The following is a 23,890-nucleotide window of genomic DNA, read 5'->3' as shown; positions in this document are numbered from 1 at the left end:
AATGTTTATCTGAAGAACGTCTGTTATTATTAAATCTGCCTCACTTCAATAAATAAGTTCTGTTTGTATTCACAAGACAAGTGTTCTGACAAACATCATTTATATTGTGGATTGAGGTAATCCACTGGTGGCAGTGAGAGGAAAACGTGACGTGAACCTTTGTGAGGGCAAAACACGCAGGTGCCACAAGGGTGAAGGCTACAACGATATCTACTGATTCGCCCACATCCACATGCCTGTTGACCTTCTCAAATAACTCTAAAAAGTTTGTGAGGCAAGACTTGCCCTTACAGAAGTCATGCTGATTTTCCCACAGCAAGGCTTGTTTTTCTGTGTGTTTTAAAATTTTATCTTGGATGAGGCTTTCCACCATCTTCCCTGCAACAGACTTTAGGCTAACCAGCCTGCAATTTCCTGCCCCTCCCTCCTTTTTAAAAGATTGGCATGACGTGTGCTATCATCCAGTCTTCTGGCACTGTGACTGTTTTAAGGGACAAGTTGTATATTTTAAATAAGAGATCAGCAACCATTTTAAGCAACTCTTTCCTCCACCTGGAGCATCCAGTAGTTTATTTCACAGTGGAGACCCCTTCTTGCACCCTCAGGGAATAAAATTTTGTAAGTACTATATTACACCTATAAGAATCGGCATCCTACAACACTGCCAGCTGATCAGCTGTAAATACAAATGTTCCCCAGTTTCACACACCTGCCATGCATGCATTTGTTTGAGGGTTTTTTACAGATTAACAAATTAACAAACTCGCAAGAAAAAATGCTGAGACAATAGCTGCCTGAACAAGTCTGTTGCTTTTTGCCACTGGGAGATACTTTCATCCCACTTTATGTAATGAGAGAGAGAGAGAAAAGTACAATATCTTTTTGCAATGGTATTGCGTGATTCTGAAATGAAGAAGTGGAACACTCTAATTGTCCATAAACCATGAAATTTATAATGGGTTCACAAAGTACAAGATGTGCATGTTCAGCCCAAACTTTTCTTCTAATCTTAACCATAACGTTAACTATTGCTTAGAATTGCTACATTAGAATTTCAATACAGCTTTTTAAAAAAAAAAAAATCATTCAGTTAATGCATTGCTTCAAAATCCTGGTACTTGATGGTTAATTGAATCATTACTTATACGCTTAGCTGACTTTCACTGAAATTGGTAGGATTTTAAAGTCCTTAACTTTGACTGGGTCATGCCTGGTGTATTTTTGAGGGATTAATAATTAATAATAATTACATTCAGTAAACAGGGAAAGTGTGTTAGGAAAGTGCGATGGCAAGAGGAGAAGGGGACGACCGAGGATGAGATGGCTGGACAGTGTCTGCGAAGCTACCAACATGAATTTGACACAACTCCGGGAGGCAGTGGAAGATACGAGAGCCTGGCATGCTCTGGTCCATGGGGCCACGAAGAGTTGGACACGACTAAATGACTAACGAAACGAAACATGCTGTCAGTCAGTTATAATTTATGGTCACCCTTTCCAGGGTTTTCTAGGTACAGAGCATTCAGAAGTGGTTTACCATTCCCTTCTTCTGGGGGGGGGGTGCCCTGGGGCTGTGCAGCTTGCCCAAAGCTACACAGGGTGACTTTTCTCCCAGGAGGCACACTGGCTATTTGAAAAATTGGTCTCTGACATCTAGTTCAAGCGCTATCCAGCCAATTTACACAATGCAATCAAGAGAAGCATGCCCTGTTTTTTTAAAATCATAAATTGTTCATGATAGCCCGCAATTTATTGACATAAAGTGTCAATGATAGTACTCTTTGGAAGTTGGTAATTCATAGGGTTGCCTTAAATTGGAGATAACTTGAGAACACTGAACAGCAGCAACCTCCAGCAAGTCAATCTTAGTGGGGAGGGCGTAGAAGGAAAGGGGGGAGGAGAGGACTGCAAATCCACATCCGCAGATTAAAGAACACACTGACACACCCACACACAAACTACAAAACGCAGAATGTACAGAATTTTGCATCTTCACTGTTGCCAAGGAAACTACTTTCTTTAACCACAAGTTGCACAACTCTGTCACGCTTGGCTTATCATCCATAATGATGATTGCACATTCCCTCCAAAATCTATAAACTCACATTCAAAAGGAAAGAAGAAAAAACCCTAGAACAGTCTATGTAGAAAAACCAGCACATACTTCTACCAAATTAATATGAAGATTCTTTGGTTATCTTAATTGGAGTTGGAAGTGTGGGCATACTTGTTCTGAATAAGGCATGACAAAAGTGAAAGAAAAATCAGGTCACTGGTGATTGTAAATACGCATTTCCCTACCATATCCCAATTCAACCTGCCATGTCAACTTGGAATGGATCTGGTCTTTATTGCCTGTTTGAGACAAAAGTGTAGGTTTGAAGAGAGTGTTTCTTGGAATGTTTGAATGATTAGATCTACGCTGCTTCCTGCCAGCTGTCATCTGTGGCCAGCCTGCAAGAACTGGTGGGAGAATCTCGGTGCAGAGAAGACTGGCAATAAAAAAAGGGGCCAGTCTTTTATCTTCCTGGTAATCTTGGCGATAAAAGGGACAGTTCAGAAGTCTACATTAGTACTGAGAAGGTTGGGATGCATAACTTTAATTCTTCTTAACTAAATGGATTAAGTTAGGGCAGATTCCAAATTGGAAGACCAGCATTTTGCATCAGATGTCTGGCCCTGTTTATCATAGAGAACACTGGGGCATTTGGCAAAGAATGAGTAAAGAATGGAAAGGGGGAAAGGAAAGCTGGGAGTACCTACATAGCAGGTGCTGCAGTAAGCTGATAATTAGCCAGGCTGAACTTTGGAGAGCAGTATTAATTCAACTCATAATTGCAGCTCTGCCTCCAAAACACATGAATTCATTTCTGATTCCCTCATTGTCTGCACATTCTTTTTCAGATTTATAAAATAATTACAAATAAAATCCAGATGAGACTTCAGCAACCATATAGCTGTGATGAGTGGGGTATGCTTAATCATGCTGCATACATATGCCGTGAAAGCCCAGGTTGAAAAAGATGCATTTTCAGACTATTATCCTCATGTCTCCTGTAGCCAATATGACTAGCACTCATGGCTAGGGGATTCTGAAATCTAGAAAGTACCTTTCACTTCTTGAAATGAGGTGCCTGGTTATTTAACCATGCTCCAGTTGTATGTTATGCAGAACTTATTATAAAGCATCAGTTACATGTAATAACCAGTAATCATGGAGGAAGATGCATGTTCCCATTTCCTTTAAAATATGTGGCTAGCCTTTTTAGCCAAACATTGTACTGCAGGAGGAGATGCACTTTCTATTCCAACTCAAGGACATTGCTTTTGTGCATGGAGCCTTCTTGCTGAATTAGGGCAACAGGCTGGAGGTTCACCAGTACTGTTTAAAAAAGGCAGTGACTATTTCTTCTCTGTCTCTGCTCTATCTGAATACTGCCTTATATTCTTCCAGATTGTAACTAAAGATATGAGAAGCAAACTGATGCTATAAGAAGCTCTAGCCATTTAAAAGATAACTTCAATTTGGATTACTGTACGATTACACCCACTCTAATTACGTACTCTTCTTATTCGCCTAGTATGAACCTATCTGATTAAGAAGCTAATAATCAAATAAATATTGACTCTTAACTGTTCAACTCAATATTAGCATATCACAAATTAATACCATCTAGAAAGAATAAAACCCAGTTGAGGTAGCAGCCATAAAAGAAAAAAATCCCTAAGCAAACAAACAAAAAATTATATTCAAACTATACATGGATACAGTTTATTAATCTATTTATAATGGTAACTATTAGACCTCTGCAATCCGGCCTCCAAACGTATTTTGCTGTTTCATATTGTTCAGTGATTTTTTTAGGTTTTCATTGACCAGTATATTGTAGATGATCTCAACTAGAAAGTGGATGAATTCATGTGGTTTTTGGACTGTTTACAGATGATACCTTTTCCAAAATTTGAAGTGCACCAGTTCCAGATCTGATGGGGCCCTGAAAACATGCCCCCTTTCCACACCAAAGGCCCTGCAATCCCCAATCTGCATTTTCCTAGAATTTCACATGGATCTTGTTGACTATGATCTGCTCCGTGCAATACTTTGTATGCAGTGTGCATACTAACACTCCACATTACTTCTGCAGCATCATCTCAAGAATATATATTTTTTAGCTGTTTCATCCAAAATTGTTCCTGATTGAGGTCTCGGATGAATTCCAATAATAAACCATGAACAAAGTCTTCCTAATAATTGGGTGTTAGCCATCTAATAAGTAAAATTATGTCATAGTTGTAGGAATGTTAAAAGTAAATGACTTGCTCTACTTGGTAATGCAGGATACAGTGCAGCAACTTTGTTGATGGTAAGCAGATCTGAAGTCTGGTCAGCCCAAGGAAGAAAATCATAGGGGTATGCTAAGTATTCACCTTTAGTTGGGACATTCCTACAAGAAACAGATATCCTTAACTGATGCAAGCCGTTGCTTTTCTCCCATTGGAGTTTCAGTTTTCCTTTCACTAGCCATGAATGGAAATCTTTCTGAAAGTTTTTTAAAAGCTGTCCCAGGAGTTTGACTTGACTCTCCTTTCCAACAGAATGCATCCTATACTTCATTGTTCATCCTCCTTTCAACAATACATAAACAGTTCACAAATCCATCAAGACAAGCAGTGAAATGCATTAAAAACACACACCAAGACAGATATATCTTACTCTATCAGGAACTGATAAGTATTTCATATGGGGAAACTGAATCTTACAGTTTGTACTTAATTTTCTTTTTTCTAGTTTCTGAAGAAAGATTTAAGATGAAATGTCACATTCTCTAGGCTGATATATCCTCCAGGGAACAGCTCACATTTTAGACAGAGAAGGTGATTAAGCAGCTGCGTGAGGCTGCTTACAGACTTGGTAAGTGTAAGGAAACATATAATTATGTACTTTAGAATTTTATGTAAAACAAATCATTTTTCCTGCCAACTCTATGCTTCCCTCTCTTTTGAAAAATGAATGTTTTAGCTCCAGCTTCTTGAAGGATTAATATCTTTCACTTTTTATAACCTAAGGAGGAAAGGCCTCAAAGCAATTAGAATAACTAGGTTTCTGCATAATCTCAAAAGTGAAAAACTTCAGAAAGTGCCTAACAAGCCTGATATCACACACTGCAAACTAAAATGCTGCTCATTATCAGCAGTTCACAAAAATTAATGAATATCTTTTAACATGGAAACCTTGCAACATTGTCTAGCCAAAGAAGCTTGGATATAAGAACTGCCTTGTATCAAAGCACATCAATAGTCTCTCTAGTTTAATATTGTCTATATTAACTAGCTAGAGGCCTCCAGAATTTTAGACTGCATCACTTTCCGGTGCATTCTGCACAGACTGGAGATAACACCTAGCTATTTCTGCATTCAAAGTGTATGGACTGTCAATGAGCTACATCTCTCTTTTATTGTATTCTCCCCCTTTATACGCCACAGAATGCCTTTTCCATCCACATCACACAGGAAGCTGCTCTGAACCACTATGTCACAAATCTTAATGGCTCCAAGAGCCAAAGTTCACAAAGTCATCTGGTACCACTATGATCCCATAGCACATTCACATTCTACTGCTCAGAGAGAAACTGTGAAGAACAAGTTGTTCATATAGCCTGAAGGCTTAGCCAGTGGTATAAGAAGAAAGGTTTTGCTACCAGGGCTTGTGATTTCAGTCACTTGGAATGCCCTGCCCTCTTATTCTCGTGCAATCAGAAACTGGATTAATCCAGCAAGTAAAGCCATAGGTCAATTATAATATGCAGATATAAACTACAGTGGTGCCTCGTATAAAGAGTGCCCCGTTTAAAGACAAATCCGCATACCGATGCGGATTTTGCGATCGGAAAAGCGATCGCATACCGATGTTGCCTATGGGGAAAAATCGCTTTGCGATGTTTTCCCCATAGGCACCATTTTCCCCCAGCTGAGCGGCGGGAGCCTCCCAAGGAGCGCTCCCGCAGCTCAGCTGGGGGAAAATGCCTGCGATGGCCTCGGAAGGACCCTTCTGAAGGGTCCTTCAGAGGCCACCGCCGGGATTCCCCTTCCCCGCGGTCGGCTTCCCCAGCCATGGTCGGACTGTCAGGAGTCCAACCATGCCTGGGGTAGTCGGCCGTGGGTGGGATCCAAGCCGCGGGGCGGGGGTGGAAGGCATGGCTGGGCTCTTCGGCAACTGCCGAGGCTCGGATCCAAGCCTCGGCGGCTGCCGAAGAACCCGTCCATGCCTCTGATCCTCCCCCCACGGCTTGGATCCCAGCCGTGGGGGGAGGGTCGGAAGCATAGCCGGACTTCAGCCAGCTAAGAGGCCGGCAATTGGGCAGGAGGAGGTGGGAAGTTTCCCCCACCCCCTCCTGAGCGAACGCCGGGTTTTCAGCCAGCTAAGAGGCCGGCGATCGGGCAGGAGGTGGTGGGGGAATCTTCCCACCTCCTCCTGCCCGATCGCCGGCCTCTTAGCCGGCTGAAGTCCAGCTATGCCTCCGATCCTCTCCCCACGGCTTGTATCCAAGCCTTGGCGGCTGCCGAAGAGCCCATCCATGCCTCCGATCCTCCCCCCACGGCTTAAAGCCTCCTCGCGCTGCCTAACCCGGCCGTTCTCGGACTTCTAGAGAGGATCTAGAAGTCCGAGAACGGCCGGGGTAGGCGGCGCGGGGAGGCTTGAAGCCGATTGAAGCCGCCCCGCCTCCCCCGGCCATTCTCGGACATCCCAATCCCACCACCCTCCCCCCACGGCTTGAATCGAGCCACGGCAGCTACCCCAGCCATGGCCGGACTCTAGGGAGTCCAGCCATGGCTGAGGTAGCCGCCATGGGTCAGATCCAAGCCGCGGGGGGAGGGAGAAAACCGGATAATCCGTTCCTATTGGAACGGATTAACCGGTTTCCAATGCATTCCTATGGGAAATGGTGCTTCACATAACAATGTTTTCACATAACAATTTTTTTTGGAACGAATTAACATCGTTATGTGAGGCACCACTGTATCTCACCACATTTCTAGTAAACAAGTGGACTGAAATTTAACAAATAGTTGTTTGAGAATTTCCCCACTTGATTAAAGGAGGGAGGTTTCGCCTTTGGCCCACTTTCTTATACAACAGGACCCCTGTATCAGCAGGAGATCAGTTCTAGTGAACACTTTATGCAGCATGGTATCTAGCTCCCTCTAGTGGCCAGTTTTGGTAACTTCATGTTTGGAAATATGTACAGTACAGTGGTGCCCACATAGCGACGTTAATCCGTTCCAGATTAATCGTTGCTATCCTGAAACATCGCAATGCGGGTGGGAAAACCCCATAGAAACGCCAGCCTTTCAGAAGAGCTGAGGGGCGGGCGTTTCGGCTGCTCCCAGAGCAGCGCTTCTCTGAAGCAGCCCCAACGCCTGCCTTTCAGAAGAGTTGAGGGGCAGGCGTTTGGGCTTCTCCCGGAGAAGCACTTCCCCGCGAGCAGCCCAAACGCCCGCTCGTCAGCTGTTCCAAAAAGCGAGCCTTTGGGCTGCTCCCAGGGAAGTGCTTCCCCACGAGCAGCGCAAAGCCCGTTTTTTGGAACAACTGACCAGCGGGGCCTTTGCCATGATCGTAGGGGAGCGCTCCCCCACGATCATCACAAACCGAATTTTCCCCATAGGGGCCATCGCAAAACGATCGCTCTTGCGATGGGAAAAAGTCCATCGCAAAGCGATTTCATCGCTAAACGGAGCAATCGTTATGCGAGGCACCACTGTATTTCTATTTTCTTTCTTTTAATATTTTTAATATTTTCAGACCATGGATAAGTAAATCAGCAAATACTGATCCCATGGATATAGGGGTCCTACTGTACCAGCAAAAAACAGCTGTTTCCATCTAAGAGAAAAGCACCACATTTGGAAATAAACCTTTCCTTTTAGGAACTGATGGGCAAAGTGGCCACTGATTCTGATGTCATCCCTATCTGGAGATGACTAGAGCGCCATCTCCAACAAACAGACCTAGATCCCCATGAAAAACAAACAGTTCTTGAATTCAATGCATGCTTTGTACACCATGAGTGAGTGATCTTTAAACTCTGAAAGCACAGAAGGGGGCTGCAGGAAAAGAAGCAAGTTGGATATTTATCTTTCCCCATGCGGTCCGCAGGTCATGGACGGCATGGGGAAACTTTTGAAAAAACACAACCTACAAATAGTATTCAACCCTACCACAAAAATACAACAAATGTTACAGTCAGCAAAGGACAGAAGGGATCCCCTCACCACTGCAGGAGTATGCTGGATACCTTGCAGTTGTGGCCGGGTATATATTGGAACCACAAAACAAAGCATCCACACCAGAATCAAAGAACATGAGAGATACCACAGACTAAAACAAACAGAAAAATCGACAGTAGCTGAACAAGCTGGACATGAGATTCTATTTCAAAAAACTGAAATACTCGACAACACCAGCAATCATTATGTTAGACTGCACAGGGAAGCCATTGAAATCCACAAACACCAGCAAAACATCAACAAAAAAGAGGAAAGTTTGAAACTCAACAAAACATGGCTCCCAGCACTGAAAAATACAGTGTGCAAAAGGTCAACGAACTCTACCCAGCCACAAGGACCGGTGATCACTACACACAAAAGACCAGCTAATGACATCCATCAATCACTGACAGATAATCTCTCCTCCTTATCACAACAATACACCCACAACAAAGACACACTGATCACCATAATCACCCATCTCCTGAAAAGGACAAAAGCCTATCTCACAGCCATAAATACTCAACTCACAAACAAACTGCAACAGAGCACAGAGTGCTGTCCTCTGAAGATGCTGGCCACAGAGACTGGCAAAATGTCAGGAAGAACAACCTTCAGAACATGGCCAAAGAGCCCGAAAAACCCACAACAACCATTTATCTTTTCCTTTATCTTTCTGGATCTCTGCAGAATTGGCTTCTGCTGGGATGTCTTTTGGGGGGTGGAGAAATGAAATGAATCAAAAAACACTTTTCTGTCTTCATCATGTAATCATGCTAACATACAGCTCCTGTTGATTAGTAATTTTGTCACACAGTGCCAGGCAGACCTCTAGCTCCAGACAAAAAAATTACTTTCGGCTCTCATGATCGCTCTGTGGAAAATCTGGAAGCCGATTCCCACTAAGTTATGGATGCAGCTCAAGCAAGACTTTTCTCCTGCATTACAGAGTTCACAAAGCAATAAAACATTTCCAGCTGAGGTTGAAATTGCAACTTCTATTTATTGCTCAAGCATAGTTATTTAAAAGTTGCACACAATTAAACGACTGATTAAAATACCAACATATTTTTTAAAAAACATACATATTTAGTTTTTCTTAAATGCTGACAACTTTGTTACACAGAAAAAGTTCTGTTCTGTTTTTTAATTTCCTTTGCAAATGGAAGAGTCCATAAAAAAGGAGAGGCTCAGTTTCTCCCATCCCCCTACCAACTCCAAAAGCCGCAGAGGTCCAGACAATTCTTTTTGCTTCATGCAAGGATAACACAACAAACTTATGCACCTATGTTTCTTACTGAAGTAACATGCTTAATTAAGGGCATGCTCTAATGCTCACAACAGATGGGAACACAATCCTGAGTACAGTGGCGCCCCGCTTAACGATTACCCCGTTTAATGATGAAATTGCTTAACGATGTGGTTTTTGCAATCGCTTTTGTGATTGCAAAACAATGTTTTAACAGGAAAAAAATCGCTTGATGATGATCGGTTCCCTGCTTCAGGAACCGATTTTTCGCTTTACAACGATCTAAAAACAGCTGATTGTCAGGTTTCAAAATGCCTCCCCGCTGTTTTCAGGACGGATTCCTCACATTACAGGCACCAGAAAATGGCCGCCCTATGGAGGATCTTCGCTGAACGGTGAGGTATTTCACCCATTGGAACGCATTAACCAGTTTTTAAAGCATTTCAATGGGCTTTTTACTTTCACTTGATGACAATTTCATTCTACAGCGATTTTGCTGGAACAGATTATCGTCGTCAAGCGAGGCACCACTGTATACAACAGAAATCCAGCTCCTCTAGTCAACCAAACCAATGAATACCTGACTGGCTATTAAATAACAAGAATGAAATTCTAGTGCAACAGATTTAGATGTTTTAAAAGGAAAATATAAGTTTACTAGCTCACCAATGGTGTAGTATCTCTTCAGCTCACCCCTCCGTGGAGTACGCCGTTGTGTATTTGCTGTGTTGTTCTGTTCCTCTTCAAAAGTGGCTGTCTTAATGACAGGTGTCGGTTTAGTTGGTTGCATTGCATGTTGTGCTGCTGGTGCCAGGGGTTCATAGCCTGATCCAGAGATGTCAATAGACTGGGACTTTTTCTTTAGCCTATAAGAAAGTGGATATCATATAATATTAATATCCCAGTTACAGTTTCCCTTACTATGCAGAACAGTTGCAGCATATAAGATACAGTGAATACAATCTTAAGTATTACTGTGGTAGAGAAGATATGCACTAATGTCTAAAATCTGAAGAATCAAGACTGGCCTCCTTACCATCAGTCTGCCTTCAGCTCCCTTGTGGATGGAGGAAAGAGTATGAAAACTTTTTGATTGCCCACTGAGGAATTATGAGGAGCCCAGTTTTCTACAGATTGTCATATATATCTGCAGACTGCCATATACACCAGCCTCATATATACTCTGTCTCCTAGGCTACCTAAATTATTATTAATAATATCCCACAGAGCTTTTGATGCATTAGACGTAATTAACCTTTATCCACTAGCCAAATACCACTTTTGTATCATCAAATTCTTCTAATCTTTGACCTCATCTCCCACAGTGTGTTAAGTAGGACCAACATTTGTTTAAAGCCTAGTGTATTGCATCACAACATAAGTGGGCTGCTGGAAACACCTGCTGCAACCCATTCAAACACATATACCTTTTTGATTACAGTCGTGCCTTGACTTACGAATGTCCTGACTTACAAACATTTCAAGTCACGACCAGCTCCGGCCTCAAAACTTGTGGCCAGAGCTTCCAGTTACAAACAGGAAAAAAGGCGGGAAATTCAAATTGTTGGTAGGAGAAGAGGCTGCTTCTTTGTAGCTCCTTCGCCCCAGCGGTTAGAGTGAGTGCGATCGGAAAAGGCTTTGGACTGCCTGGTAAGGTAAGGTGCTGCTTTCTGCTTTTTAAAAACTGTTCTGGGTCGGTTTTGCAGTGTGGTTTTGGGCTGGGAGGGTTATGTTTCTGTGCTGTGATGGGTCTTGGGGGGTTTGTTTGTTGGTATTTTTCTCCCATTTCCAATCGGTCTTGGGGATTTTGCTTGCTTCCCCCCCCCATTTCCAATGTATCTTGCATGCTTTGCTTGCTTTCTGCTTTACCTTTTCCCCATTTCCGAAGTGTCTTGCACACTTGGCTTGCTTCCCCCCCCTTCAGCCGGAATGGATTAATCACGTTTCCAATGGGTCTTGCAGTGTTTGGGGGGTTTTCTGGTGATTTTTTTTTATTCGGCCGGAACGGATTAACTGCATTTCAATGGGAAATGGTGCTGCGACTTACGACCATTCCAAGTTACAACCATCTTCCGGAACGGATTAAGTTTGCAAGTCGAGGCACCACTGTATACATAAGCAAAATCAGCAACAAGGCTTTGATTGTTTTTCTTTCTTATTGCCTCCATAGTGACCGCCTCTTCATCCAGGCATAAGCAAAGCAGGTGGTTGCTTTTTAAAGATCTTACCCTCACTGAACTCAAGGTTGGTTGTTGCAAAGATGTGAAACAGCTCTATCAAGAGCAATTAACTTCAAAAGAAATTCATAAGCTCTATCATAAGGCAAAGCAAGACCATCAATTCAAGTAGCAAATACTATACTAAAGAACAGAACAGAGGTGTACAGTTTGTGCCATACAGTCTGTCCTGTGTCCCATAAGCTAGTTTGCTGCCCTTGGGTGCAGCAGAGGATGTTTTCCCTTTAGAAGCGTTGAATTAAGATTCAGCTTTTATTTGGCTATCTTTTCAACACAGAACAAGGCAAGTGGTTCTCTGTTGGTCTCAGGCAGCAAAATATCTTAGGCCAGTCCTGCTGTGGAGGCAGTGAAAGCACTACCACTTTGTTAGTTGTCATCATGGAACAGATAATAGGTGAAATCAGAGGTCATCATCTCCTGCAAACCTAAGCAATCTGGAGGCTGAACCGGGAGATGATGAGCTGCAGTCTAGTCACATCACAATTCTCACTCGGTTCAAGAAATACAAATGCAGATGAAACTCTAGCCTCACCCAACCCTGATGATAACTTTAATCCTAATGTTAATCTTTAATACACTGACATTCTTACTGGGGTTGGAAATACTGCACAGTTCAGCCAATGCAAGGTTCCCCCCACCCCACCCCCATCCCAATACAACAATTAAAGTAATTTTCACCTTGTCAGAGAAGAGTATGTTGCAGGGATTTGCATTGTTTCTGATGTTAAAGGGCTAGTGAATTATTCCGTCCGTAAGCACCGTTTACCGTTTTGTGACCAGTTATCTGGAAAAATATGCTCAGTAGTGCTTGGTTTATTTCTTTATAATAATAATAACTTTTGAACTGCAGAGCTGGAAGTCATCTAATCTAATTTTGGAACTGGAGAGCTGGAAGGGACCCTATGCATCATCGAATCTAGCCCTTCTCAAGTAGGCACCACAGGGGAATTACAGTCTCAACCTCCAGCTCCCTAGCCAGGAACCTAAGCCACTCAGCCCTCCAGCAGTTCTTTGTTTTAACAGCATACAATGAAAACAAGATTTTCCCAAACATCGAAATATGTTTCAGAAGTGCCTTACATTCAACATCTAGCAGTCCAGTAGTTGGAAACAAAAAACACAAACCATTTATTGTTAAAACAAAACTGTATCTCAAGAAAAAGGTACACATATATTTCACTGAAATTTGATTTTTCTGAAAAATTGCCACTGTTCCCAGAGGCATGGAAAATGTCAAATATAAAAAGAAAAGAAAGTTTTAGAGTTTTCTTTGAAGAATTAAAAAGCTTCTTTCTCCTCTAAGAGGATTATACAAAGGGACTCTATGAAATTTCCCATAAAAAAAGGAATATTTTGACATTTTAGACTTGGACTCAGCCATCAGTACATGGGATTACAGCATCTGTTCACCTGCTATTCTCCCCAAACATTTATATTCATTTAAATATATTAATAATTTATTCCCCTAAAAAGAACAGTCCTTGTCTCCATGAAGAAATCAGCTCTCCTGAATAAGTGAAAGTGTGGATACAACTAGATTTACCATGGTACAATATTGTGGCCTGTATTGTCCTTATATTTTATTTTATTGGTAGTTTTAGTTTTCAGTATTTCAATAACAGATAAACAAAGCATACAATTGTTGTTTACAAATACAAATTCAGAAATCTTCTAGTCATGGCCAAAAATATTGGCATCCTTAAATAAGACAACTAGGTAAAGGAAAAGGTTCCGCTTGACATTTAGTCCAGTCGTGTCCAACTCTAGAGTGCGGTGCTCATCCCTGTCTCCAAGCTGTAGAGCCAGTGTTTGTCCGAAGACAGTTTCCGTGGTCACGTGGCCAGAGCAACTAGACACGGAACACCATTACCTTCCCACTGTGGTGGTACCTATTTATCTACTCACATTTACATGCTTTCGAACTGCTAGGCTGGCAGGAGCTGGAAGAAGCGACAGGAGCTCACTCTGTCACGTGGATTTGATCTTACGACTGCTGGTCTTCTGACCTTGCAACACAGAGGCTTCTGCGGTTTAACCCACAGCGCCACCACATCCCTCCAAAATAAGATAATTATTTCCCATAAAAAATAACAAACTACTAAGCTGAACTAAGGTAGGCTATACTGGGCTATGGTGGGCTAACCCCTACCTCTTTCTTTCTCCTTTACTTACATCCTCTCTCCTTCAAACGACATACTCATACCATCATCATGGAACAAAATCCATCATCAGAACAGAATCCATCATCAGGAATCATTTTCACATAACCCACCATCCATTTTCTACCTTCTCAAACTCCTCCCTTCTTAATGGCCCATCTGGTTGTTAACCCAGCCATCCCCAATCTTTTTGGGATTGTGGACTGGTTGGGGGCATGGGTCTGTCATGCATGGGGGGTGTCATGCTCATGGGTGGGCGTGTTGCACTTGCAGAGGGACGTGTCATGCTTGCACGCATGCACACAAGCATGACACACCCACATGCAAGCACGACATGCCCACCCACTCTCAAAATCTGCCTGGCTTCTAATTTCAGCCCAACCAGGAGCGGGAGCAGCAGCAGCACCTACTTGGTCAGTGTGGGGCTTCCTCATCCGGCGCTCCCAGAAGGGTCCTCCTTCACAGTTGTCTTCCTGGTCCTGGAAGGCACAGGAGCAACTCCACCGCTGAGCCTCCCCACCTCGTAGGGGCTGAGCCGCACTTGCCCCCTGAAGCACCCATGCATCCAGAAGGGGAGCCCTCTCCCTGCCCGGCAATCTTCTCCCTCCAAAGTGGTGAGCTTGTGGGGTCACGGGTATGGCGCCACCGGGGCTTCTGGTTTTAGGTCTCCCTCTCTCCCCACCCCCACCCCACCGCTCTTCGTGGGTCACCTGGCGAGGTGTTCTGAAACGCTCCGGTGACATGCCAGGGAAGGAGGGGGCAACGCAGAGCCCTTACCTTGAGCGCCTCGTTGGGCCACCTCTCTGGGCACCGGTGCCGCTGTAGCCGCTGCTACTGTTGCCCCGTTCTCTCTGCAGCTGAGGTGCAGGGACTCCCTCTGGCCAGCCTGAACTTGTGAAAACCTACTCTCCTCCCAGGCTGCCTGACACTTGTGTGCTGGGGCCAGCTGTCTCACTAGGGGTGCATGCCTGAACCTCCTCACAATCTGGCCGTGCACTTCTCCTTCCTCCTGCTTGGCGCTCCTCCGCTTACCAGCCCAGACATGCCATGGGAAGGGATGATGCTGAGAGAACAGCCTTCTCACATGTGCTCCCCTCCCCTGGGTTTCTATTCGCAGCCTGCCGCAGAGAGCCTGCGCCTGTCCGCCCGTCGGTCTTGATGGTCTGTTGCTCATTCCCTCCCTCTCTCTTCCTTTCCTTTTCCTTTCCTGCTGCTGCTTATTTGCCATTGCCACCAGGGCAGAAGAGCTGCGGCCAACAAGGAAGAACGAATGTTCCGTCCGAGAGAACAAAGCGGCCAGTAGCAGACACCGCCAGCCCATCCCCCAGCCAATGGGGAGCCACCTGTGAGTGCAACACGCCCATCCGCAAGCATGACACGCCCCTCCACAAGCATGACATGCCTCCCCGTGTGGGCAGGAGGGGTTGTGATCTGTGTCCACAGCCCAGCTGAAGGAAACCCATAGACCAGCGCCGGGCCATGGACCAGGGGTTGGGGACCCCCGATCTAAACAAACCACACAGGGAATGCCCCCAGATCACTTTACACCTAAACCTGTGGAGAAAGTTCTCCTCTTAATGGAGTTCCCAATGGGAAATAAATTAGTTCTGGCGCCTACCCCATTCCCCACTTCTGATTTATTTAACTGGAAACAAGATTTTTCACCATAACGAGAGGCTCTTCAGAAGTACCTGGACTTGATCCAACGGATCATTACTACTCACCACTCTTCTGAGCAGTCTCCTAAGTGAAGATGAGAAATGCCAGGCTCTTGCTAAGACCTACGCCTGGTATACTACTCATAGGATTCAACAAACAGCCAATGGCGATGGAACAGTTGATTGGCCTGAAGCAGCAGTCCTCCTAACCCCAGTTATTGATCCCAATCGTAATAAGCTTGCTGGGGCCCACCTGCTGAAAGCAGCAAGAAATGCTGCAATTCATGGTCCCAAACTAGGAGTGCCAAAGGCTGTCAAACCTTTACAGAATATATGAGATTGTTTTAAAAAAAACATGGAATCCCCAAATGAATTCCTGATGAGGCTCAAGGATGGTTTTCGCCGGTACACTCACATTTATCTGGATTTGGAAACAATAGCCAGCTGTGCTAGAGGTGCAGCTTCAAAAGCACCCAGCCATGTGTGACTGCAGCCACTGAGCTGCCTGAGTCCTGCAGCTGGTCTGGCCAGACAGCTGTTGCACAGCTACACAAAAGCACTTTGCACATGTCTCTCTGCTGTCTGTCTACTCATTGTCTAAGATACAAGGGTGCTTCTGAGGAGAGATACCTGCTCAATAAAATGCTATGTACAACAACTCTGAGTCAAGTTTCTTTATTAGACAAGGTAGCTCAGGGCCATGCTCCTAGGGAAGGATATTGCAGGAAAAAGGGAGGGTCAGAGATCCTATTTTCATTGATAATGATGGGAGGAGTGGGAAGGAATGCATGGTTTGCCAATTATGAGCTGTGTGAATGGGATGACTCATGAGGCTGAGGGGGCTGTGAAGACATTGGGATGGATACAGGCTGGTGCCCTAATCAACCGTCACGAGATAGGGGGTGGGCAAGATATCACTGGGATGGATACAAGTTGGCCCCACCAATTATGAGCCAAGAGGTGAGGGTGGAAGGGATTCAAATTGCCCCCCCATCATGAACTAGGAGTTAAGTGGCAGGTGGATTGACAGTGGAAAGGATTCAAGCTGGCCCTCCAATCATAAGCCACAAATTTAGTATTGTAGAAGGGACCCAAGCTGCCCAATCATGAGTGAAAACAGAAGGGAGAGTCCAAGTGCAAACTCAACATTACCCAACCAGGAAGGAGAGCAGGAAGATGGACAGTGAAAGGGCCAGGCCTTGAACTGTGTAGAGTTGTGTAGAATTGTGTAGAGTTGTGTCAGATGGACAACAGACTATACAATCCATGGAAAGCACAGCCTAAGAATTCTTGCCTGAAGTATAACTTTACACAGCTCTAGTCATTAACCTTGCCACTAATCATGAGCTAGGGCAGGGGTAAGAGGGAGTAATGTGAGGCCACCCTATAGATCAATAAACAGAAGTTTTCTTTGACTGACTGATTCTCTCAGACAGTGGGGTGGAAGGATGTTTAAATGAGAGAAAGGCAGATGTCATGGGGCCACTCTGACTGCACCAGATGCACTAGGAAGGGCTTAGCCTTCTATGATGCAAACTGGTGTTGCAATGGGTTTCATGGCAGCTGCAGAAAGGACTTGCATTTGGGGGAAATAGCACACTGTACCTTTAACAGGCATCTCCCTCTTAATTGTGAGAGTCTGGTTCAGCCAGCCTAAGGCCAGCCTGGCTATTTAGGATTGTGCCCTAAGTCAGGACGAGAAAAAGAAAGATTTATTTTAGTGCTAACACTTTCTGAATTTGGGCCAGGGTTCTGTGACATAGTGCTTTGAATGGCAATTAGTTCTCCAACCTCTTCTAATATTCCGTTCTTGACTTTTTACCTAAAAAGGAATAGGTAAATAGCTCCACGTCATTAACTAAGATAGTTCATGGATGCTCATTTGGAGATACTACTTATTTTATTTTATTTTTATTTATTTATTGTATTTATACCCCACCTATCTAGTCATTTCGACCACTCTAGGCGGCTTACAACATAAGGATAACAAGTTCTAAAAAAAATTATAACAATTGATTAATTAAATGATTCTATAAGATGGGAAAAATAAAAATAAATCAAATAAAGAGGAAAAAAGGAAAGAGGACAGGAATTCACTGAAAGGGAAGGCCTGCCTATACATCCATGTTTTTAGTTGGTTCTTAAAAGTACCCAGCGAGGGTGCAGCACGAATCTCCAGAGGTAAGTTATTCCAGAGACGAGGAGCCACCGCCGTGAAAGTTCGGTTTCTTGTTCTTTCAAAACAAAATAGTCCAACAGCAGCCCATGCAGAAATATTTATGATCCACAGGACAAGACTTTTATTTCACTCTTACAAGCAACCTGGTTGGGCTTAAGTGTGAGAGACATTTAAATAACTACTGACATATTGCTGAGGACATAATGAGAGAAAATGTCACATGACCTCTGAGGTCGCATGATTGCTGGAGCAACAGTACTCTAAGTTCTTGACAGTTTGCCCACTTGCTGCTTTCCTGTCCCAACAACCATTGGGAGCAGAGTGAGTTAGAGAGACCTTGGCTTTTCAAAATTACTTACATTTGCCTTTCGTCTGGGCTTAACCGTGGACTTTCTCAGCCATTTAAGTCCATAGTTTGTAGAGATGTACTCTGTATCAACAGACAGGATTGTTTCCTGTTTTGTCTATCACTCTGGAAACTACATTAAGATGTTGCCTGGGGGTAGTGTAGGTTTAAGGTGGTGAGGTCTGGCAGGGCAGTTGATGTGGTACTTTTTTTAAAAAAGTAATTTATTTTTTTTCTTCATAGAGGTAGGGTAGGGTAAGGGATAACTGGGATAAGGGTACATTTAGAGGGGGTGGATTTGAATGGTCACATTACAAATCAGTATTTTTCCCATAATAATTTTAAATAACCTCTTCTAAGAATAATTCCAATTATCATACAAAAATATATACATTATATAGAAAAATCTAAATTCAGACAGGTATTTTGTACTTCCCATTATTAATTATGTAACTGGCCTTTTTTGCAACCATGTATATAATGGCAGACAAGTTTTCTGATTGTCCTTTTTCTTTTTTGGATTCAACCATTCTGTTAGCATATCCATTTCTGCGGTTTCCAGTATTTTCCCTATCAGTTCGTCTATTTGTGGTATTCCCAACTCCTTCCAAATCGTTTCCTTTCATGGATACTATTCTCGCAGCTGTTATCATATGGATGGCTAAGAATGCTTTTTCAGAATCGAATATATTAGGCAAAATATTTCGTAGAAAAAATTCTGGTATCATTGATATTGGAGTTTCTAATATCTCCTGCAGCATCTGGTTGACTTTGGTCCAGTATTTTTGTGCTTATTTACACATCCACCACATGTGGTAAAATGTCCCTTATTTTTGTTTACATTTCCAATGTACATTTGAGAATTGAGTACTTATTTTGGCCAGAGTTGTGGGAGTCATATACCATCTGTAGAACATTATATATATATTCTACTTGAATACTGTAGATTTAGTTATATTTATATTTATTTTCCAGATTTGTTCCCATTGGTTTAATTCAATATTGTGTCCTAAAAATGCATTTTCTTTCTGATTCTAAAAGAGTTCTGTCGAAAGGAGTGTTTTCTTGATAAAATCCCTGTTGCTTCTCCTTAGTATACAGTACCTTGATATTAATTGTGATTGTGCCCACCAATCCATTTCAATGCTTTCAAAGGAGTGTTTTCTTGATAAAATCCCTGTTGCTTCTCCTTAGTATACCTTGATATTAATTGTGATTGCGCCCACCAATCCATTTCAATGCTTTGGTCTACTAGCTCTTGTTGTGTTTTAATAGAACCGTCGATATTTAAAACCTCATTGTATCTTACTATTTTCTTATTTTCTCTCAAATGTGGTAGAGCAAATGCTTCAATTGGCATTACCCACTGTGGTATTTTAATATATTTTAATATACATTTGGTTTTTGACTTTATTCTACGTTGACAAAAGTGCCTTCCTTAGTATATGGTTATTGAATTGTTTGAAGTCTTCTGTTCTATTGTACCATACGAATGCATGTCAGCCCCATTTCAGATCGTATCCTGCTAGTTTCAGGAGTCTCGTGTTTTCCATTGTTAGGTAAAGGTAAAGGTAAAGCTAAAGGTTCCCCTTGATAATTTTTTGTCCAGTCGTGTTCGACTCTAGGGGGCGGTGCTCATCCCCGTTTCCAAGCCATAGAGCCAGCGTTTGTCCGAAGACAATCTTCTGTGGTCACATGGCCAGTGCGACTTAGACACAGAACGCTGTTACCTTCCCACCGAGGTGGTCCCTATTTATCTACTTGCATTTGCATGCTTTCAAACCGCTAGGTTGGCGGGAGCTGGGACAAGCGACGGGCGCTCACTCCGATCTTACAACTGCTTGGTCTTCTGACCCTGCAGCACAGGCTTCTGCAGTTTAGCCCACAGCGCCACCACGTCCATTTCCATTGTTATCCACTCCTTAATCCATACCAATGCAGAAGCCCTGTAATAGAGAAGCCAATTCAGAAGCCCCATTCCTCCTCTTATTAATCATTTTTTGAAGGGGGTGGCCAGGACGTCTTCACATTTTTTATATTATTCTGCAGGTATCCCATCACTTCCTGGTGACTTCTTCAGTTTTTGTTTTTTAAAAGCCTCTGAAACTTATTATTATTTTTTTTTTGGACTGATATACCGCCCCATAGCGCTATAAGCACTCTCCAGGCGGTTTACAATTTTAATTATACAGGCTACACATTGCCCCCCCAGCAAGCTGGGTACTCATTTTACCGACCTCGGAAGGATGGAAGGCTGAGTCAACCTTGAGCCGGCTACCTGGGATTTGAACCCCAGGTCGCGAGCACAGTTTTAGCTGCAATACAGCGTTTTAACCACTGCGCCACGAGGCTCTTGCATTTCAAATGGCTGGTTCAGAATATCTTGTTTTGATAGCTTGATGTGGTTTTTTTCTTTGGATATATTCTTTCTGCTTCATGGATGACATGCATTCTTTTGTATATAATTTTGTATAGAACTTTTCCACTATTTCTCTGAGTTCTCTGGGTCCTGTGACAAGTTCTCCTTTTTGATTTCTGAGGCTTAAGATACAATTTTTGTTTCTTTCCTTTTTTTAGCTTATATGCCAGCCATCTCCCTACTTTATTGGCATTTTCAAAATATATTTGTTTTGTATATTTGAATTTGTTTGCTAAGTCCTCGGTTATTAGGGTATTCAATTTATGTTGTATCATCTGTATCTTCTATTTTAATTGTGTCGCTGTTGGATTTTGTTTCGATTGTGCCTTCTCTTTCTTCAGTTCTGCCTCTAGTGCTTTGTGTTTTTTATTTCTTTCCCTTCTCCTTGCTGCTGTAATGTGGTACTTTTGAGAGGTTGTTGTTGTTTTTTAATGGAGATAAATGGGTTTGTTAGGGGGCAGCCAGATGTAAGCTGGATTTCAATAACAGGCTTCCCACACAGATGGGAAAGAGTAGCATTTGTGGGGATCCTTTTCTGGGTGCCCCCTTTCTGATGGAGCCATGGGTGTAGTTGTTGGAAATGAAACAGAAATGTTTCATTTTTGAAACATTTGCCCACTCTGCATGATTAATTTGTCTATTTCATCCCTAGCATTCATTAGATTGTATTTGGTTAATCTCCTTAGAAAAAAAGTTTTTGTTTATGTTGTTCAAAAATGAACAACAGACCTCTTTAATACTGTTTCTGAGTCTGAAGGGTTCCAAAGATTATTGTGTCTGAAATACACATTTAATGTAATAATATGCCAGGATAATAATAATAATAATAATAATAATAATAATTTATTGTCATTGTAAGTATATACACATACAACGAAATTCACAGACACCCAGAGACCAGACACATGCACACACATAAAATTCCCAAACACTCCCCACCCACTAAAAGTCCCCCACTAAAAATACAAACATCTACACCGCAGGCCAAGTTACACAGTCCAACTAATTATTCACTACTGGTGGTCTTTAAGCTCATTATTAATTGCAATTATAGCTCTGGGATAAAAACTATTGAGAAAACGTGTGGTCCGAGTCTTAATTGTTCTATATCTTCTGCCAGATGGTAACAGTTCAAAAAAGTTATAAGCAGGATGGGAAGAGTCTCTCAGGATGCTATGTGATTTCCTTAGACAGCGGGATGTGAAGATGTCATCCAGGGTTGGTAGCTGGAGCCCGATGATATTCTGGGCAATTTTAATGGTTCTCTGTAGAGCTTTTTTGTCCGCTACAGAGCTACTCCCAAACCATGCCAGAATGCCATAGGTTAGGACACTCTCAATGGTGCTACGATAGTATGACAGAAGCAAATGCTGAGATAAATTTAACTTGCCGAGCATTCTCAGGAAATACAGCCTCTTCTGTGCCTTCTTCATTAGCATGTTGGCATTTATAGTCCATGAGAGGTCCTCTGAGATGTAAGTACCCAGAAATTTAAAACTACCAACTCTCTCCACTTCCTCACCGTTTATGTACAGTGGTAAATGTACATATCTCTTCCTCCTAAAATCAATTATGAGTTCTTTAGTTTTTTTGATGTTAAGTGTGAGATGATTTTCTTTACACCAAAGTATCAACCTTTGTACTTCCTTTCTATAAGCAGACTCATTGTTCTTATTTATGAGCCCCACCACTGTCGTATCATCCGCAAATTTAATAATTGCATTGGTGTTATACAGTGGGGTGCAATCATGTGTGTACAGGGAATAGAGGAAGGGACTTAGCACGCAGCCCTGGGGAGCTCCTGTACTTAGTACCAGGGTAGAAGAATGGTGAGATCCCATCCTTACTGACTGTGGCCTATCTGTCAGAAAATCCTTTATCCACATGCAGATCTCCTGAGGTAATCCCAGGTTGATCATTTTAAAAAACAACCTATTTGGTAGAATGGTATTAAAAGCAGAGCTATAATCCACAAACAACAGCCTCGCATAAGTTCCCTGATGTTCTAAGTGGCTCAATACAGTATGGAGTACAATGGACACAGCATCATCAGTAGATCTATTTTTCCTGTATGCAAATTGCCATGGGTCCAAAGAAGGTGGAAGACTAGCCTTAATGTAATCCAGCACCAATCTCTCAAAACATTTCATAACAACAGATGTTAAAGCTACTGGTCTGTAATCATTGAGAGATACCACAGCTGACTGCTTGGGGACTGGCACTATAATAGATGTCTTCAGGCAAGTGGGGACTGAACACTGCAACAAGGATAGATTGAAAATATCCGTAAAAACTCCAGCTAATTCTGCAGCACAGCCCCTAATAACTCGTCCCATGATTCCATCTGGTCCAGCTGCCTTTCGAACATTAATATTCTGGAAAGCGCGTCTCACATCTGAAATCTGCAGTACTAGTGGTTGTCTGTTGATGGTAGATTCTAGTGATGTATTATAGACAGTAGGTGCTGGAATAATGGTTGTTCCTGTTTCCACCTCAAAACGGCTGAAAAATTGATTTAACTGCTCAGCCAAAAAATCACTGCTGCTACACAGACTGTTTTTGTTACTCTGACCAGTGATTTGTCTTAGGCCGTGCCACACTCGGCGAGTGTCAGAACTTTCAAGGTGCTGTTCAATTCTCTGGCTGTACATAGCTTTGGCATCCTTAATGCCCCTTTTCAGTTTAGCTCTAGCCTCTCTGTACTGTAGTTCATCACCAGAATGGAAAGCAGCATTTCTGGCTTTTAATAAAAGGCGCACTTCTCTATTTAGCCAAGGCTTGTTATTAGAAAACACTCGTACTTGTCTGGTAGTAGTAACAACATTGATGCAGCTTTTGATATAAAACAGTACTGTTGAGGCATAAGTATCAACATTGTCCTCCTCAAACAGTGCCCAATCAGTGCTCCTAAAGCAATCTTGAAGTTGCTCAGATGCATCCACTGGCCACACTTGTATTTCTCTAATTGATGGTCTGATTCTTTTAACAAGAGGTCTGTATGATGGAATCAAAAAAAGAGATATATGATCTGACTGTCCCAAGCTAGGCAATGGCTTCGTCTTATATCCATGTATGATGTTACTATATACCTGATCCAAGGTATTTTCCCCTCTAGTGGGACAGTCCACATACTGATAAAAGTTAGGGAGGACGGTCTTTAAATTGGCTTGATTGAAATCACCTGCTACCACCAGCACTCCATCTGGGTAGGCCTGCTGCTGTTTGCTGATAGCAGTTAACAAACAACTCAAAGCTGTGGTTGTGTTAGCATCAGGAGGTATATATACTGCTGTTATTATAATAACATTAAACTCACGAGGCAGGTAAAAGGGGCGGCATTTCACTGCCAAATACTCCAAATCAGGAGAACAGTGAATG

At 42.7% G+C, this 23,890-nt stretch overlaps 1 protein-coding gene across 4 annotated transcripts in view; it reads right to left on the bottom strand.

Moving 5' to 3' along the window:
- The window catches only part of OXR1 (oxidation resistance 1), a 298,281-nt gene that overhangs the window by 138,895 nt on the left and 135,496 nt on the right, over positions 1-23,890 (bottom strand). For all 4 annotated transcript variants that reach the window (XM_078393677.1, XM_078393678.1, XM_072999256.2 and 1 more), the window contains one exon: positions 10,181-10,380. In XM_078393677.1, the coding sequence (XP_078249803.1) occupies positions 10,181-10,380 (200 nt within the window). The remainder of the gene's footprint in view (positions 1-10,180; positions 10,381-23,890) is intronic.

Source organism: Pogona vitticeps, chromosome 4 (assembly GCF_051106095.1).
Source record: "Pogona vitticeps strain Pit_001003342236 chromosome 4, PviZW2.1, whole genome shotgun sequence".
NCBI lineage: Eukaryota > Metazoa > Chordata > Lepidosauria > Squamata > Agamidae > Pogona > Pogona vitticeps.
This window is presented reverse-complemented; position numbering and strand designations above follow the sequence as displayed.